The sequence below is a fragment of the Schistocerca serialis genome, chromosome 8, assembly GCF_023864345.2.
Source record: "Schistocerca serialis cubense isolate TAMUIC-IGC-003099 chromosome 8, iqSchSeri2.2, whole genome shotgun sequence".
Taxonomy (NCBI): Eukaryota; Metazoa; Arthropoda; class Insecta; order Orthoptera; family Acrididae; genus Schistocerca; species Schistocerca serialis.
This window is the reverse complement of record NC_064645.1, coordinates 181,749,588-181,765,222: the sequence shown is the minus strand read 5'-3', so window position 1 is coordinate 181,765,222 and position 15,635 is coordinate 181,749,588. Positions and strand designations below refer to the sequence as shown.

General features: G+C 42.8%; 1 protein-coding gene across 1 annotated transcript in view; it reads left to right on the top strand.

Annotated features, from left to right (window-relative positions):
• Positions 1 to 15,635, top strand: part of LOC126416474 (ATP-binding cassette sub-family G member 1) — a 449,674-nt gene that overhangs the window by 288,076 nt on the left and 145,963 nt on the right. The window contains exon 2 of the mRNA XM_050084208.1: positions 12,930 to 13,047. Within this exon, the coding sequence (XP_049940165.1) occupies positions 12,930 to 13,047 (118 nt within the window). The remainder of the gene's footprint in view (positions 1 to 12,929; positions 13,048 to 15,635) is intronic.

Below are 15,635 nucleotides of genomic sequence, written 5' to 3'. Positions count from 1 at the left end.
AGAAGAATATAATAATTCCAATCCCAAAGAAAGCAGGTGTTGACAGATGTGAAAACCACCGGACTATCAGTTTAATAAGTCACAGCTGCAAAATACTAACGCGAATTCTTTACAGACGAATGGAAAAACTGGTAGAAGCCGACCTCGGGGAAGGTCAGTTTGGATTCCGTAGAAATGTTGGAACACGTGAGGGAATACTGACCTTACGACTTATCTTAGAAGAAAGATTAAGAAAAGGCAAACCTACGTTTCTAGCATTTGTAGACTTAGAGAAAGCTTTTGACAATGTTAACTGGAATACTCTCTTTCAAATTCTGAAGGTGGCAGGGGTAAAATACAGGGAGCGAAAGGCTATTTACAATTTGTACAGAAACCAGATGGCAGTTATAAGAGTCGAGGGGCATGAAAGGGAAGCAGTGGTTGGGAAAGGAGTGAGACAGGGGTGTAGCCTCTCCCCGATGTTATTCAATCTGTATATTGAGCAAGCAGTAAAGGAAACAAAAGAAAAATTCGGAGTAGGTATTAAAATTCATGGAGAAGAAGTAAAAACTTTGAGGTTCGCCGATGACATTGTAATTCTGTCAGAGACAGCAAAGGACTTGGAGGAGCAGTTGAACGGAATGGACAGTGTCTTGAAAGGAGGATATAAGATGAACATCAACAAAAGCAAAACGAGGATAATGGAATGTAGTCAAATTAAGTCGGGTGATGCTGAGGGAATTAGATTAGGAAATGAGACACTTAAAGTAGTAAAGGAGTTTTGCTATTTAGGGAGTAAAATAACTGATGATGGTCGAAGTAGAGAGGATATAAAATGTAGACTGGCAATGTCAAGGAAAGCGTTTCTGAAGAAGAGAAATTTGTTAACATCGAGTATAGATTTAAGTGTCAGGAAGTCGTTTCTGAAAGTATTTGTATAGAGTGTAGCCATGTATGGAAGTGAAACATGGACGATAACTAGTTTGGACAAAAGGAGAATAGAAGCTTTCGAATTGTGGTGCTACAGAAGAATGCTGAAGATAAGGTGGGTAGATCACGTAACTAATGAGGAGATATTGAATAGGATTGAGGAGAAGAGAAGTTTGTGGCACAACTTGGCTAGAAGAAGGGATCGGTTGGTAGGACATGTTTTGAGGCATCAAGGGATCACAAATTTAGCATTGGAGGGCACCGTGGAGGGTAAAAATCGTAGAGGGAGACCAAGAGATGAATACACTAAGCAGATTCAGAAGGATGTAGGTTGCAGTACGTACTGGGAGATGAAGAAGCTTGCACAGGATAGAGTAGCATGGAGAGCTGCATCAAACCAGTCTCAGGACTGAAGACCACAACAACAACAAGGAAAAGAAATTTGAAGTACCATATGGAAAGAATGGACCCTTCAATACTAGCCAAAACTTGCAAACATGGACGGCCGCGTTGGGAACGACTAGCCGGACGACCACCCAAGAGATGGCACAGCAGTGGGTCCAGTGAATCCACGGAATGAGGCAGATAAACAGGGGGAACGCTAGTCAGCAGCAACAGTAGTAGTACAGCGGAAAGTCTCGCTCCACACATGAGGGCACCTCATTCTGCCACTGTGGTAATGAAAACGTGTTCATCACGCCACCTACACATGGATCTACACTCTGCAAGTCAACTTGCGGTGTGTAGCGGAAGGTACTTCGTGTGCCAGTATCGCCTCTCCCCTTTCCTTTTTCAGTCGCGAATGGTTGGCGGGGTCTGACACTGGAGTTCGTGGAACAACTCCTTGATGATTTTGTGCATACTAAATTAACCTGCAACGAAAGGCGCTGTTCTCCTCTGCATCTTCTCTGTTTCCATTACCAGCCACACGCCTATGCTTCTACTAAGAATTAAGTGTTGTACTGTAAGTTAGTTATTACTGAAACATTGCGTTGAAGTGTATACACATCAGAAACACACTTTCCGTCTTGTTTTTGTTCTTTCTGTGGTCTGATATTTTGCATTTTTAATCTGAAATATATTAATGACGGTAAAAGTTACAAATTTCGTGAAACACCGCGAATGATGAAGGTGGTACATAATGTAAATGCTGCACTTCATGATCCATCTTGAAAAATTACATCTACTTCACCATGAATCGCAGGTCTCTCTCTCTCTCTCTCTCTCTCTCTCTCTCTCTCTCTCTCTCTCTCTCTCTCTCTCTCTGTGTCTGTGTGTGTGTGTGTGTGTGTGTGTGTGTGTGTGTGTGTGTGTGTGTGTGTGTGTGTGCTCCCGTCGGGTAGACCGTTCGCCCGGTGCAAGTCTTTCGATTTGACGCCACTTCGGCGACTTGAACGTGGACGAGGATGAAATGGTGATGATTAGGACAACACAACACCAAGTTCCTGAGCGGAGAAAATCTACGACCCAGATGGGAATCGAACCCGGGCCCTTAGGATTGACATTCTGTCTGACCTCTCAGCTACTGGGGGCGGACATTACTTAAGGATGAAGACAGCGCTTTTGCTGTAGAGACTCAGCTGTTGGGTTCTGATGTCTTCAGCGCCGTAAAAAGTAAAATATTCTACGTTCAGACAGGCGCGTCTGACATCACTGTTCACATAGGCGTCGCACAAACAGACGCTAACTCAAAGTGTTTGGAAACAACGGGTATCACCCGTTTACATCTGAGAACGCACTTAAAAGCTGCCTGCAGAATAGACTTTTGCAGTTACCAGCAGACCAAAGTGCTTGCAAGAATTAGCATAATGCTCTAAAGAAATTTATCTCAGTGGCCAGGGACAGGATTCGTGTTGCGCATTCCCTCCACAGCTACAGAGCTTCTCACTGAACTTTAACGATACTGTTTCTCTCGGTATCTCCTCTAGGTGTTGCAAACAACTACTTTAGCCAAGGGGTATAGCAATCATGCACCTTCCCTACTGCTGAGCCACTGTTCCCTTTTAATATCACCGGCTACAAGCACTCCAGCTAATATCTTTAGTCAGATGTTTTGTGTACACGGACCACGGTGTATTCGAGGTACATAAATTAATGGCTGTGAGGAAGGAAATACTTTCGGCACTCGGCTGTTTTCCGTTCAGTGTTTTAGGCAGCGGCTATAGAAGAAATTTAGAGTAGTCGTTGCACAGATCTATACTATAATGAAACTAGTGGCGCCGGCTAATACGTGACAAACGAAACAATTTTCTCATTTTCTCAGATTCGGAAGTTGCCTTCAGGTAACTGAACACTCACTGAAAAAAAGTCCCGAAGGGTAAAATTTTCTTGGTAAAGTCACAACGGAGGAACACCTCTTTCAGCCATTAGGGTATGTGGGAATCCATGAGAATTACGTCCTTTCACATACAGCTTGCGAAATAGCTAGGAAGGGAAATGAGAGCCAGTAACGAGTCTTAACGGCAATAGTTCACGCCAAGCACCATTCAGAAACCGAACAGGAAAGACGAGTAAGTAACGGAGGTGCCAGAATCCCTATCCGTCACGCACCATATGGTAGTTTGCGTAATGAGCATGTAAATGTAGACGTGTCTTCTGTCAAATGGAGCGAGATACGAAACTGAGGAACACACTGAGTTGCAGTGTCATGACATAGCATGCCATTCACTCGAGCCGGCCGTTGTGGCCGAGCGGTTCTAGGCGCTTCAGTCCGGAGCCGCGCTGCTGCTACGGTCGCAGGTTCGAATCCTGCTTCGGGCATGGATGTGTGTGATGCCCTTAGGTTAGTTGGGTTTAAGTAGTTCTAAGTCTAGGGGACTAATGACCTCAGATGTTAAGTCCCATAGTACTTAGAGCCATTTGAACCATTCACTCGAAGCTGCAAATGTGCTTGATCGAAACTTTTAATATACTCACCAACAAATTCCGGGAACTATTGTAATGATTACCAACTGTGCCCATGCGACAATACAACATTTTACTTACTTGTACCACAGTACCGGTATTAACAAGTTGTTACTTAATTACATTTTACACTTCTGCTGGTTGTAGAAGGGACTTAGTAGATAAAGTTTTGATGAGGAACACGTTTCCGGAAATATATCGTTTAATTAAAATAGGTCTGAAGATCGAATCTCTTTCGGATATCTCGCTTGAGGCACGCACACGAACCACAAACTGTGATGAGTTCCCAGCGTGAAGTCCTCTCTGTTTACTGTCGCTGCTGGCGTTATGCTTACTTGCCTGTGCGTCATGGAGTAGTAAGAGCGACAGACACAGGACGGGATGGTGAAATACGAGTCTGAAGATTACAAGGAGTTTGATAATCATCGATGGAGCTGGACGCAATGTTAGAGCCGCCCAACGCGCTTATCGAGAACATTTTTCTGATCATAATTAATAAAATATTCCGGGCTCTTATGCCGTGGTCTAAGGGATTTCACTTCAAAACCCGACGTTTCGTCCCCATCTGGGGAGGTTATTTTCAAGGGGGATCATGTGATTCACGCCCTGGCTCGCTACCGCGAATTGTGAAGTGAAACCCTTATACCACGGCAACATAGCCCGGAATATTTTATTAATTGTGACAATTCCGGCCGTGAAAGTTTACGTTTTACATTTTTCAGATAGCCTCCGTCCGACTGCAACAACTGCTGCGAGAAACTGGAACTTTCGCAACTACAAAGTCTATTCAAAAAATGGCCCAAAGGCTGAAACTGCAGTAGTGAAATAAATAATTCCTGCAGTCAAGGGCGAATGTGATGTCCTTTTAAAGAAACACATTTTGCTGACCTTAGTGTCAAAGAAAAACTCCCGCACAGTATAAGCACCTCGATATGATGTGCTGTTAGTTCCGCCAGACGTCAGTCGCTTTTCCATGAGAAAGGTAATTGGCCCATCAGTCTTCCTAGCACGCAATTCGTTCTTTAACCAGCGTACCAATTGCTATTTCCTTTCTCCAAGAATCAAATATAGCTTCTTCTTGGAAAATAAATTTAATTTTCTTCGTTTTAAGTAAATTGCACTGTTTGAGTTATTATAAAATCATCTATCTTGAGCGCGTCCATAGACAAAGTATTAGTTTACGAAAGCACGTAACTCACAGGAAGTCTAATCGAATTCTTGTGGTCGAATGTAACAGAATACTGCTAGCAGAATGAAGTGAAGTGATGGAGCACACACACCTTCATTACGGCACCAACGTCACCGTATAACCCTTAAACAACCTAGCCGCAAATCTACAGTCCAGATGTTTGACACATCCGATGGTGACTCATAGTTTCGTGAGGTGAGGTGAGGTTGGTAAAACTTTGCGTCCCCATTGGTGACAATCAAGAGCAGCTGGTTGTGTATAGACAACAGTGTTCAGTCTCCACCTCCGTTCCATATCTATTCCCCTACAATGATCGGTAATAAATACTGTATAACACTAAACAGCGCAGTCACAACTCAGCCATACGCACAATGCAGTTGTGTACATGATAGACGCCGTTATAAAAGAAGAGTGGTTGTAAGACAGTGTTGACGTATGTGTCACGAATCTTCATTAAGAAGAGTTAGTTTGCTCAGTTGTGAATTAATGGATAAACAATATGGTTTGTAACGCCACCAGATCTCAGGAACGGTGGAAGTCATGTTTCGACTGAATACATACGGCTCTGAATTTTTCACCTGATGCGCAATGCCTACAGGCACCCGTTTTTTAACATTTCATAATATTTAATTATTCGAGGGTCTAACATCAGGTCAAAGATGTGCCAGTAGTCCAACAAGCACTCCGTGTCAGTGAAATGCAGACTCTTTATTTCTTAAAGCTTATTGTGTTAGCGTGTCCTGGGTTTTCCTTAATTCCCCTCAGTCACTGCAATTGAACACGGATCTAATTTCTCATAAATGTCACACCATCGTATATTACTTATAAAAGGAAATAATTGGCATTATTGAATGATAAACATTCATCACAGTTCTCTGCTTCATAATGCGGATACTAAGGGATATCTGCGGTTGAAATCTCACTAGGGCCGTTGTTTGGGGTCGAAATCATATAAGCAGCAGAGGATCCTAGATTCTGTATTTTCAGATAAAAGGCCAATGGTCGCAAATAAATATTTCAATCTTAAAAGACAGTCCCTTTGAGGAACATTTAAGTATTTATCAACCGCTAATGTTTCATTAAAAAAATAACCGTCTACTACAACGGCGGCTGTGAAGCTGCTTTGGAAAACAATACACAGTCGTCTGTATTATGTCCTCATGGACGCTTCTTCACCTGCCGCGTTGCACGAAGTTGTTAATATATGAAGTAAGACGATATTTAGTCATGCAGAATTGTAAGCGCCGTTGTAATACACGATTTAAAAAGGTGGCGATCCTTACTTTGAACATTTGTTATGAACGTAGGGTGTCGCTGTAATATGTAAGTTGTTTGTGTCAATAAAAAATAATCTTTCATTTCTGGGCTGTAGTTCCTTATCTCAAAGTACCTATATCAGGGTTCTACATCATTCGTATAATTACAACAGTAAAGGTATGGTGCAACTGAAAGTTTGCTGCGAGTTTCTCCTCCGATGAATTCGGGAATGGTTTCTTCTGCTGCCATAGCCGTTTCCTTAGTTTACGATCTGCAGTTCTGTTCGATGGCAATGAATCAATAAAATTTAACTTTCCTTCTTCTTTACTTTACTCTTTTTGTTGCGCCGACAGCCCCTCTGCGAATAGGTGTTACAGATCGTGAGCCAAGCTGCAATACGTATAGAAGTTACGATAACAAAAAAAGTGAAAGTGCTGTGAGAAACTAAAAGCATTAGACCAAGCAATACACTGATAGCCGTGATCACGAGAGCTGCAGACAGGATGTTTGGCCATCTAAGAGCTCAGCGTCACGGTAGGAGTTCGGTTAGTTGACGGGACGAATATTCTGTCACAGGAAAGTGTGCTAGGCGGAATATCGCAGTCAGTGTCGTGAGCGGAACTGTTAATAAATGCTAATGTGAAACGCTTGCCTGATAACAACCTATTAATGTCTTCTTGGTCAGCATCTTAGGAAGATAGATTTATAAGCTTCTTAAGTCACAAATGCACAATTTTCGATAAAGCCTTGTGGTAGCTTAGTGTATTTTGCTCAACGTTTTTCCAATGAGTAGATGCCATAACTGAAGTGCGTTTCTGAAAGGTCTGCTAAATACCTTCCAACAGCTGCCATAACGTCTGTGTAGAGAGAAACCGCTTTACAGCCTCAAATGTGGAGAACAGCTGGAAATCACAATGTTCCAAATTTGGTAAGCAAGGTAAAAACTACAACAGATCGTATTTGAAATCTTTGAAGTACAATTTATTGTTCTGATGAAGATGCTGTCTTATATTTCTTCCGCCATATATACCAGAATAATTGCGTAGTAATCTCAGTTTCAAGATAATCAATGATAATACACCCACACGCATGCGAAAATACACTGTACATACGCTTTCCAACAGACGAAAGTAACTTCGCCTTCCGTAGTACATGGCCAAAGGTTTCCAACCCATGCTTTGATTGCTCTTTCGTTCCTTAGGTAACATGGTGGATGCAGTTTTTCATCCATAGGTAACCAATCAGCGCACAAACAAGTTATATTCCTTTTAGATTGCTCCGAAATTAAAATACTCGTTTGTATTTTAGTAGCAAAAGTCGTTTCACTACTAATTCTTTGCGTAAAACGCACCGCATACTATTTACGACGTCCCTACAGCTTCATCTTTCTCACGCACTTTTATTCATTAACAATTCAACTGAAGTCGGAGCTTCAAGAGAAGTAAGACACGTTCCAGAAACAAAATGGGGATCTTACAAGCCTTCGAAGGAAAATCAGCATTGTCCGTATTTTGTCGTTTTATTGTCAGCAAAATCGATTTTCAGTCACTAAATGGCCATCCTCAGTGGTGAAATATACAAATTGGTAGGGACTGGTATCAAGCTATAACCACAAGCTTAGAGCGATTTTGCTGACAATAAAACAGCAAAATACGGCCAATGCTGATTTTCCTTCCAATTCTATCCACTACTTGGTCGTGGTGCACACAACACTCCATGGAGTCGCCAATCAATTACTAGCCTTCGCTTCCCTTGGATTAATATCCGCTGGCGATAAACAGTTCAAAACAATGAATTTTCCTACAATGTATTTCATCTGTATTAAACACGAACTATGTGACTAGCATGAAAACAAGTTGATACTTAACATCAGACACTTGCACAACAAGAGAACAGTTTGTCATCCCTTTCTGTCTGTCATGTCGAGAACTTTCCACACTGGTCCTGACAGACAGATATACGCTGGCCCGAAAGAAAAATTACAGGGTGAAATAAATTTCAGTCACACACAGAGATAAAACGACACAGGTGGTGCTTTAGTCCTCACCCAGAAACGAAAAAGTGTAGACAGCCGAAGCCGGCGTATCTGAACCAATCGATACATCGCTTGTTTCTTCTGGTTACATTCCCCCCGTTTACACATGACTCCAAAACCGGATTTCATAAACAGAGTTCCCAATACCGCTTCTGGATGGTCATCTGAACACTTCAAAATCGGTTCTGGAAATCCGATTCTAGTTGCCGGTTTACAACTTCCGCAGTCAATTTTCGCTCCCATGTAAACGCAGTAGGTGTTTAACAGTGCTTGGGCTGTCAGGTCCCGTCTAGTTTTTAAAAAGTTTAGGCTAATATGGACGGAGTGGCATTTTGAACAGTGAAGGATAAGTAGAAATATTAGACTGAAGTTGTTTACGCTTAGTCTAGTTCAAGATAGATAGTGATCGTGCTGACTAAATCAAAAACTGTAACAGCTGTTTTCCAAGCGGCATATTTAACTGACCTAGCAAATCCGTTTCATACCGTAACAAGTAAACATGACAGCGATAAAAGGTCTTCGAAAGTCGTCTTTCGTCTTTCGGAAGATGAGTCGTATGTAAACGTAGTGATAGTTGCTGACGCAACAAATGTTGACTACATAGACTGCGTCCTGCATATATCTTAGCAAACTGACTTGTCAATATCTTAAGAACGTTGGCTGGTGCCCCTCTAAAATAAAAGTAAATGGGATATAATAACCGAAAGTATTTAGAAGCCAGTTATTGGCCTTGCCCATCAAGGATACCAATACGGACAACAGAAAGTTTTCTTAAAACAATGTATTAATATAAAATAGCGTTGAGGACACGAGAAGACTAATTTAAAATACATAAAAGACGACAGTAGGTAGTTCCTCCCGTCCAATTTGAAGAGTCTTCGCGCAGTGCCCTATTAAAATAAAATGAACGAAAAGAGAGTCAAAACGGCATTGAAGGCGAGTAATTTCCTTGTGCCTCTAAGCTACGTGCTGCAAAATAAGTAAGCAGTAGGTAACTGTGTAGATTATATAGCGCAGTCCAAAAGACATTTGCATGGACGGCAGCCTATGTATTCAACACCTGTCGTGTCAGTAAGTTGGTATCAATATTTTCCATTACAGTCAAAAGTTTTACTAAGTCGGGATCGTGCTACTTTTAACAAATGTTTCTATTTTCTGTATAGGGTAATCTGAAGATGCTTTAAACAAGGCGAAATGCGTTATTAGCTAAATATAAAATAATAAAGCCTGTTTTGCATCCAAGACTGTACAGCTCATTAAAAATGCATCCTGTAATTGTTTACATGCACTGTCAATTAAATGTAATAGTGTCTATCGTTTTAAGGTTTGTAATCTAACGGTGCAGTATGTTATCTCCTAGATTTCAAAGTAACAGTACGTTGTGTACGTCCAATACGGGTTTAAACGAGAGACGCGGGAAGTCGTCACACGCTACGAGAAGTTTCCTTCACGTATCACAGCAGGCACGTGCTTAGACTGCTCCTGCTCCGTACGAGTGAACGTCACGATCAGCTGATGCTTACAGCGAATGGCGTGTCGGTCGACGTCCGCAAGATGCATCTACCGCACGTGCTCAGATTCGCCACGCCATCTTCGTCGGTGTCTTGGAGACGGACGAACAGCCGCCAGCGCACTAACGTCTGGGACTAAGACGTGTGCTCATCGTGTTGTCATGTAACGGTTCCAGATTGTCCCTCGTGATTAAAGTACGTGTGTAGTAGTATCTTCATTAAGCGCCTACGATCTCTGAAAATTTTCAATTCACCGAACAACATGTTACTCATCCCCACAACAAGAATACATGGTCAGTTTGGAGTGCTATAGATGGTCGCACACCCTGACTCTCCACCGCTGACGTGTGTGAAATGCGTGAAATCTGATGACTCGACGTGGAGATGCAACAGGACGGAACTATTGCCCTTGGACATGTCCATGACAGTGAATGAAGTTGCCCGATTTTTTGGTGTGTGTCCAGTACGTCTTCAAGGAATGGTGTACCACAGGCAGCCAGGTATCACGGAGTAAGAAAAGTGGTCGTAAAAATATCGTAACCGACAGGGACTGGAGATGCGTATCACACCTTCCTAGTGACAATCGATTTCAAGCTGAACGGAATTGCTGCTGCTAGTGAATGTGTTTACATCAGAATGAGTTCCAGAGCGAATACTGCGAAGCGGTCTGCAGGCAGTGCAGTCGGGTATCTCGCATGAGGGCTTAATCAATGTTGCATGGTCTGATGAATCCCGATATGTTCATGTCTATGGGAGGGCGCGAATCCGTCGCTTTCCAGGGCAACGACTCCTCGACACCCGTCCTGCGGGACGGATACAAGCTGGCGGCGGCTCCATTAAGCTTTGGGGACCATTCACAAGGCATCCATGGGCCTAGCGGAGCTCTTGCAGGGCACCATGATAGCCAAGGAGTATCGCTAACGTGCTGCAGAACACGTTCACCCCTTCATGACTATCGTGTTTCCCGAGAGAAGTGCCATTTTTCAACATGGTAATGCTCTATGTCGCAAGGCCAGGAATGTGATGGAGTGAGTCGAGGAACATAGTGGCGATCCAGTTGATGTGCTGGCCCCCAAACTCTCCAGACCTGAATCCGATCGAACACATCTGGTATGTGATTGAACATGGCGTCAGACGTCGTAGACCCTCTCCCTTGAATTTACGGTACTTGGGTGACTTTCGTGTGCAGAGATTATGCCAACTCCCTCCACAGACCAACCAAGGGCACATTTCTTCCATGCCACGACGCGTCTCCGCTGCTATCCGCGCCAGAAGTGAACATACAAGCTATTAGATGGTCATTTTAATTTTCTGGTTGATCAGTGTATATTGCTTTGAACGGCCTGTAAGTTTGATGGAAATTTCTTGCTTTCTTCAGACAGCACATCGCACGGTCTGTGATGGTATACAGCTCACATGAGGGCGGTCCATATCAGACGGGATTGACAGGAGTCATCGTTTACTTGACAAAAGGGAAGGTTAGTCTAAAGTGGAACTAAAATCCAAGTAGTGGCTGCGACCACTGGAGCACTTTCATACGATATACAGTATATCTGTCTTTATACGATATAATATATGTGTCTTCATTTAAACTGCCTTTTGGCCTAACTCATCGACAGAACTCTGAATACCGTGTCACTGCTTGTCTTTATTCTAATTTCTGAAGCTTTATGCGGCTACAAATATTGTACACATGAGAAAGTATGTTGTGTCAAAAGTACAATACAAACGTGGGACTTAAGCATATTATTCTGTGATCGTGAAGGCAAAAATCTATGTAGCGATGTAAGTAGCTGTTGTCTCCATGTCTGATACTCAGCGGTGCGGGAATATACTACAATATAATTTGCAGAAACCTCTGCCAAGCAATTAACATTTTCTCGCTGAGTGTGAATGGAACCGTATTTCGTTTCCGTGACTCTCAAACTGGTCGTGATATTGTCTCTCGCTTTCTCTCATTTGACATTAGGATCTGCAGAATAAGATACATTGAGAGAACTGGGGTAGTGAACTGGTTATGTCATCTTTAATCTCAGCTGACATCGTTACAGTAGATCAGTGCGTTTAAGACAGCGTGTACGATACAGAATTTCTCCGTGAGTTTCAAAGATATTTAGCGTGAACGAAGCAGTGTCCTGGCTACGCTAATATTCCCCTAAATTAAGTTAGATGCGTGCATCATAATCACTGAACCATTACCTGGGACAGCGACTCATGACTCATTAACGAAGTAAGTAAAATTTTCCGCATTACACAATCACACAACAGTATCTGTTAAGCCGGCACTGGTTCTTAATTACACTGAGTACTGAGGTGAGAATTCTTGTAGCACCGTATACATCTTTTATGCCAACAAATTATTAATAATAATAATAATCATCATCATCATCATCTCGTCGTCATCGTCTCCTTCAAATGATTTGACGTTATAATCACCTGCTCCAGTCTTTATCATCCATCCATGCATCCATCCAAACAATGATGATGTTAACAGTTGCCTGCGTGTTATAGGCAACCATTAATAGCATCATCGTTTGCCTTGATGTTGTAACCTGTATGTGTCCTAAGATCCGATGATGGCGGCTTTAGTTTCGCCGAAACTGGTAATCATGGAATAAAAAGAATTCCTGCGATCTTGGCTATCAGTTAATTGTGTTACAAGCATCTAGATCGCTCCCACAAGAGCACAATGTGCTCCCTGCAAGATAGTATGCCTTTTGTTTACGTCTGATGATGATTGCACAAGTAAGGAATTTCCTGTATGTTGGGCATCAAACTTACGCTTTAACATAAAGGAAGGAAACAAGTGCCACTGATTTAAAGTTCTACATGCGTGGATTTTCCTCTCGTCTCGTAGCAGAGTGTATGCAGTATCCAGACGTAAAACACTGTTACCCTCGCCTGTCACTCTGATAACGACTGCTGACATCCATAACAAAGCAGACAGTTACGTTACGTAATCACTGGCGCCCGCCCAATATTCTGGACGCCGGTTCTCTGGTAATGGCTCTGATGACATTGAGGCACCGCTACTGGTCGTTAGAGGGCTGGAAACAGTACCTGTGTAGCTGTTGAGTCGAATCTCGAACCTGTCCGCTTAAGCGAGTCCTTTTTTGTTTTGCAGAGACGAAGATGGTGCTACAAGGCATCTCTGGCCTCTTCAAGTCCGGAGAGCTCACCGCCATCATGGGGCCATCTGGAGCGGGAAAGACTTCGCTACTCAACATTCTCACCGGATTTCAGTACGTATGCTCACTTTCAGTAACCGAATTTTCAGTAAACGAACGTGCTTTCCTTTTGGAAATCTGCCATAAGAATAAGCATCACAAAGAGCAGTGCTAGTGTAGATTAGTTTTTCGTTTAGTGTTGTTTGCGTGATACATCAAGATACATTCGTGTTACTCAGCCTTCTAATGTACACGGTGATTCTAATTAAATTTTCAAACCGCTGTAGAAATAACACCACTGGTTAGAATGACTTTAAACTAAAACGGAATATTATCGGAGAAACGGGAAAACGTATGGCAGAAGAAAAATAAGTAGTTACAAAATGTAGCAATAGATGGCGCTGTAAGCATCATAATAGTGGTAGACTACAAATGACAATTGAATCGTACAACAATGCCTAAGGTCTACGTTTGACGTTAAACAAACTGTACTCAGCCGGCCGTGGTGGCCGAGCGGTTCTAGGTGCTTCAGTCTGGAACCGCGAGACCGCTACGGTCGCAGGTTCGAATCCTGCCTCGGGCATGGATGTGTATGATGTCCTTAGGTTAGTTAGGTTTAAGTAGTTCTAGTTCTAGGGGACTGATGACGACAGATGTTAAGTCCCATAGCGCTCAGAGCCATTTGAACCATTTTTGAAACTGTGCTCAGTGTGTGTGGATGTACAGGTGTGATACTGTTACGTAAGCCCATCCACCACGACAAGGCCATATCAGATGGGATGGGAAAAATCGGTTTTCAATTGCCTGAGGCCGAAAATCGCATAAAAAGCATCACTCACATCGGTTTTTAATTGTCCAGAGGGCAAAAACCGCAAGAAAAGCATCAATCAAAATCAAATAGGATTATTAATTTCCTTGTGACTGGCGCAAAAGATGTTCAACACGCTGTCCACCGTTTTGTGCAACAAGTTGAAATCGTGAAACAGCATGTTCCACAACTGATCGAAGTGTTTCGGGAGTCGCGTTCAGAATATGTTGCGCAATGGGTGCCTTCAATGCAGCTAAGTTTGCAATCCGAAAACTGAACACAACATCTTTCAGATAGCCCCACAGCCAGAAGTCACACGGATTAAGATCAGGTGAGCGGGACGGCCAGGCGCCACGGAAATGGCGGCTGATAATTCCAGCATTTCTGAAACGGCAGCTGCAGCAGCTGCTTAACTGGATTAGTAATGTGCGAATGTGCGCCATCTTGGATAAAAATGATCCCATCAACAGATGCACGCTGTTGGAGAGCTGGAATGACGTGGTTGCTCAAAAGACGCTCATAGTGCTTGCCAGTGACGGTACAGGTAACAGGACATGAAGCACCTGTCTCTTCGAAAAAATATTGCCCTATAGCAAATGATGCTGTAAACCCGCACCACACAGTGACCTTTACAGGATGAAGTGGTATTGGTTGATTTACATGTGGATTTTCCGTTGCTCATATTCTACAATTCTGTGTATTGATATAGCCTTTCAGATGGAAGTGGGCTTCGTCTGTCCACGAAATCTTCCATGGCCAATTATTGTCCACTTCCATGTGAGCAAGAAATTCTCAAATGTATGCTGGCAGGTAACAGGAAGTCACTCGTGCACGTGGGTAATTTTGAATTTTTTTGTTGCACTAAAACTCACACCCTAAGATAAAAATATTACGAACAAGTTGTAAACACATCAACTGGTGACGGGACGTTTTCGTCCAGACGGCGGTTTTAGTCGCTTCGAAAATTCTAGCTTTTCTAATGTTAACGTCTACGTGAATGGGTCTAAAACTTATTTCAGTCTAAAGCAGATAATGGCACTCAAGAATCTGTCAATTAAGACCAAACTTAAAGCATACAATTCCGTGATAGTGCCACGTATGGGACAGAAACCCCAAGAACAGCAAAGCAGGATGAAGAAAACTTGTGGGGCTTCGAAAGAAAAATTGAGAAGGATCTTTGGGCCTGTCCAGGGAGGGAGCTCATGGAGACGTAGAAAAAACCAAGAACTGTATGAGCTCATGAGGCAACCGAACATCGTTCAAAAACTGAAAGCGCGGAGAATATGCTTGGCAGGCCACATTGCTAGGATACCAGACACCTCTCGGGCAAAAGCCGTACTTATGTGACGACCTAATGGTACCCGTCCAATCGGAAGACCCAGAAAGCGATGGGAGGGTGAGCTACAGAAATATCGTTGCCAGCTAGGAGTCCGTGATAGCTGGATCCAAAGTGGACAAGATCGCTATGAATGGAGAAGCATTGTGAGGTCGACACATGAACTACAGGGCCCTCGATCGCCGATTTGATTGATGATGACTATCTTAATAGTGGGCCAACGAGTTAAATGTATTTCTGCAATTTTAGTGGACAGTCTTCTTTGAACTGTGAGGCATTGCCACATGGTACACAAATGCTGTGCATTAATGTACAATATTATGGAAATTATGCTACAAAAAGTTTAGAAATGGTATGAACTTACACTTAAAGTTTGCTGGAAGTCGCTAATCTCATTCTCAAATACTGGATGAATAAAGTCCTGGTATTTGCACACCGTCAGTTACGCTGGCCCGAGACAAACACAGATGCTAACTGTAATATTTGTCTTGTTGTGTTAAAGATGTAATAAATGAAAAC